Source organism: Terrapene carolina, unplaced genomic scaffold, assembly GCF_002925995.2.
Source record: "Terrapene carolina triunguis isolate 2854851 unplaced genomic scaffold, T_m_triunguis-2.0 Scaffold33361, whole genome shotgun sequence".
In the NCBI taxonomy this organism is placed as follows: domain Eukaryota; kingdom Metazoa; phylum Chordata; order Testudines; family Emydidae; genus Terrapene; species Terrapene triunguis.
In genome coordinates, this window is record NW_020697712.1 from 1 (window position 1) to 3340 (window position 3340).

Here is a 3340-nt window from a genome sequence, read left to right on the forward strand (position 1 = left end):
GGGGGGGGGCCCCCAGCTGGGAGTTACCTGCTTATACTTGCGGTAACATCGCTGGATCACAGCCGCTGCCGTCTCCTGTTGCTCCTTCAGCCGGCGGCCCTGGGGGGAGAGGGGAGTGAGGGGGGGCAGGTCCCTGGCACCCGGGGACGGTGGGATGGGGGGAGAGGGCTATCCTGTTGCTGGGCAGGGTGGTAAGGTGGGTGATGCTTGTTGCCATGGGGAATTCCCTGTTGCCAGGGGACAGTACAAGAGACATGGGGATGCCTGTTGCCATGAGGACTGTACATGGAGATGCCTGTTGCCATGGGGAATTCCCAGTTGCTAGGGGACCATACATGGAGATGGCTCTTGCCATGGGGAATTCCCAGTTGCCGGGGAACCGGGCAGCAGCCTGGGGAAAAGTGCAGAATTCCCATAGGCAGAGGAGGATGGAGGGAGAGGGCGGACGCCCGTCGCCGGGGGGTACCTTGTACTTGCGGAAGGCGGTCTGGATGACGCGGGCGGCCTCGTAGAGCTCCCGCTGCTCATGGTCGGACAGTGTCAGCAGCGCGAACTCGCTCTCCATCTTCCCGTTGGCCGAGGCGTTGAGGAACTCGGCCCAGCTGGCGGCCGTGGGGGGCGGGGGCAGCCGGTCGAAGGGCAGCTCACCCAGCGGGGCCTGCAGGGGGCTGAGACACACCCGGGACGAGGACATCGGCCTGGGGGAGGCAGGGGGGCCATGAGACAGACCCCAGCCACCCTGGCGCCCCCTAGAGGGGACAGGCCCCTGCCCCATTCCCTGCCCCCCTGAGCCAGCCAGTCCCCGCCCTGGGGCCGGGTTACCTGGCGCCCCCTAGAGGGGATAGGCCCCTGCCCCATTCCCTGCCCCCCTGAGCCAGCCAGTCCCCGCCCTGGGGCCGGGGGGGAGCCGGCACCCCCTACAGGGGCAGGCCCCTGCCCCCTTCCCCGCCCCCGTGAGCCGGCCAGGCCGGTACCTGTGCTGGGAGCCGCTAGGCAGCTGGTCCACGTTCTCCAGGTAGCCGGCCAGCCAGGACATGGTCTCGCTTAGGCCCATGTTCCCGCTTCGCTCCCGCAGCGGCACCTCGGCCGCGGAGCTGAAACCCTCCTGCTTGATGTGCTCCGGCGTCGCCTCGATGATCTGCTTCGCCAGCGTGATCATGTCCACCTGCGGGGGGGGGAAGCCCGGACACCTGGGTTCTCTCCCCAGCTCTGGGAGGGGAGTGGGGGCTGGTGGGTCAGAGCAGGGGGGGCTGGGAACCAGGACTCCTGGGTTCTCTCCCTGGGCTCTACCACTGCTAGTGACTTGGGGCCAGTCAATTTGCCTCTGTTTCTTTCTTTACCATAGGGAGAAGGAGTGGCCCCCCAATAACAGCCCATCCCCCCGCATAGTCCCCAAGCCTTTCACCCCCACCCCCCAGCCATCCCGTCCGCCAGCCCCCCGGTACCTGGAGCACGTCAGGGGCCGGCAGGTACCCCTCGTTCTCCGCGTTCTCCCCGTAAGCCAGCAGCTCCGGTTCGGGGGGGCCCTCATAGTCCATGAAGAAGGGGGGGGAGCAGCGCATGCCGGGCGGGCTGGGGGGGGCTGGCAGGTTCCAGCCCTCGGGGGGCGGGCCGAAGTCCATGGCGGCCTCGAGTTCGGGGCTGCCAGCGGGCGAGTCGCGCAGGGCTGAGGCGCTGGAGTAGGCCGAGGTGACGGAGCCGGAGCCGTCCGACAGCTCCGAGGGCGAGGAGACGCTGCTCACCGTGCTGAGCCCTGGGGCGAGGGACGGGGGGGGGGTCAGCGAGCGGGGGGAAACCAGCCCCCTCCCCCCCCGCCCTCGGAGGCAGCGCGGTACCTGTGTCGGGGCTGGCGGAGAGCGGGGAGGGGATGCGCAGACCCTCGGCTGGGCAGGGCGGCCCCCAGCCCTTGTCCCCGGCGCCCCCAGGGGTCGGCTCCTGACATTGCAGCTCCTCCAGGCAGGCGGCGAGGGCCACGTGGCCCCGGGAGCGGGCCACGGCCAGGGGCAGCCGGCCCAGCGAGTCCGGGATGGAGAGGGCTCGGCCGTCCCAGCGGTACAGCAGCAGGGCCGCGTCCAGGTGGCCCAGGGCGCAGGCCCACATCTGGGGGGGGAAGAGAGCAGAGTGCTAGGGGGCGCTGTGGGGCAGGGAGCAGGGCAGGGGCTCAACGGGGGGCGCTCTCCCCTGGCAGGCAGGGCTTGCCCCAGGGGGCGCTGTGGGGCAGGGGGCTCAGCAGGGGGTGCTCTCCCCCGGCAGGCGGGGCTAGGGGCGCTGTGGGGCAGGGGGGTCACCCATCCCACCCTTGAGACTGCATCTCTGGGATCCCTCCCCTCGGGGCCTGTCCCCCCAAATCCTCCCCTCACCAAGGGGGTGCAGGAAAAGTGGTCGACGTTCAGGGGGTCGACTTCCTGCTCCAGATCGAGGCTCTCGGCACGGAGGTTCCTGCAGAGAAATCCCAAGCGTTAGGGGGCGGAGAATGGGTCGGGGCTCCACCCCCCCCCACATCAGCCTGGGTAACTCACCGCCACTTGATGAGCGTCTCGATGAGCCGGGCATAGCCCTGGGCGGCTGCCAGGTGCAACAGGGTCATGCCCCGGAAGCTGATGTCATGGATCAGGGTGTCGGAGTGGAGCCAGGAGGAGCGAGACATCATCTTCTCGCACAGGGCCACGATGCGCTCCTCGAAGGAGTCCGACGCGGCCTGTGGGGAGAGCGCAGGGTCCCTGGAACCGGCCGCCCCGCCCCAGAGGTGGCCGCATCTCAGCACCGGGCGAGGGGTCCCCGGGTAACCGGCAGCCCCGCCCCAGAGGTGGGCGCGTCTCAGCCCCGGGTGAGGGGTCCCTGGAACCGGCCGCCCCGCACCAGAGGTGGGCACATCTCAGGGGCGGGCAAGGGGTCCCCGGGTAACCAGCCACCCCGCCCCAGAGGTGGGCACATCTCAGCGCCGGGCGAAGGGTCTCTATGGCCATCTGCCACACACACCCCCCACGAGCCACTTGTGGCCCCCCCGTCTCGATTTTCCCCTCGCTCAGGCTGGAAAGAATGCCTGGCCTGTCCTGGCCCGGCGGGCTGGAAAATGCCTCTGTAATCCCCCCGCCCCGGAGCGAGCCGAGCCCGCGACACCCGAGCCGCCACCGCCCTCGGGACGGGGCCCCAAAATAGCAACACAGATAAAGGCTTAAGGGGGGAGTGACGTCAGGCTGGGCAGAGCGGGGGGAGGGGGGGCAAGGGCTGATGGGAGATGGTGGAGGCCAAGCAGGACCCTGGGGACATGTGGGGGTGAGTGTAGGGAGGGTGCAGGGGGACCTGGCTCCCAGCCCCCCCTGCTCTAACCCCCCAGCCC

The 3340-nt window shown here is 69.8% G+C and overlaps 1 protein-coding gene across 1 annotated transcript; it reads right to left on the bottom strand.

Annotated features, from left to right (window-relative positions):
* Positions 1-17: 17 nt before the first annotated feature.
* On the bottom strand, positions 18-2874 carry LOC112111390 (calmodulin-binding transcription activator 2-like; the record flags this gene model as incomplete). Its single annotated transcript, XM_024206792.2, has 7 exons — positions 18-99; positions 467-698; positions 975-1165; positions 1446-1753; positions 1836-2100; positions 2361-2439; positions 2520-2874. Coding segments are annotated over 7 exons (1512 nt in total), but the record flags the coding sequence as incomplete, so codon positions are not given.
* Positions 2875-3340: the final 466 nt, after the last annotated feature.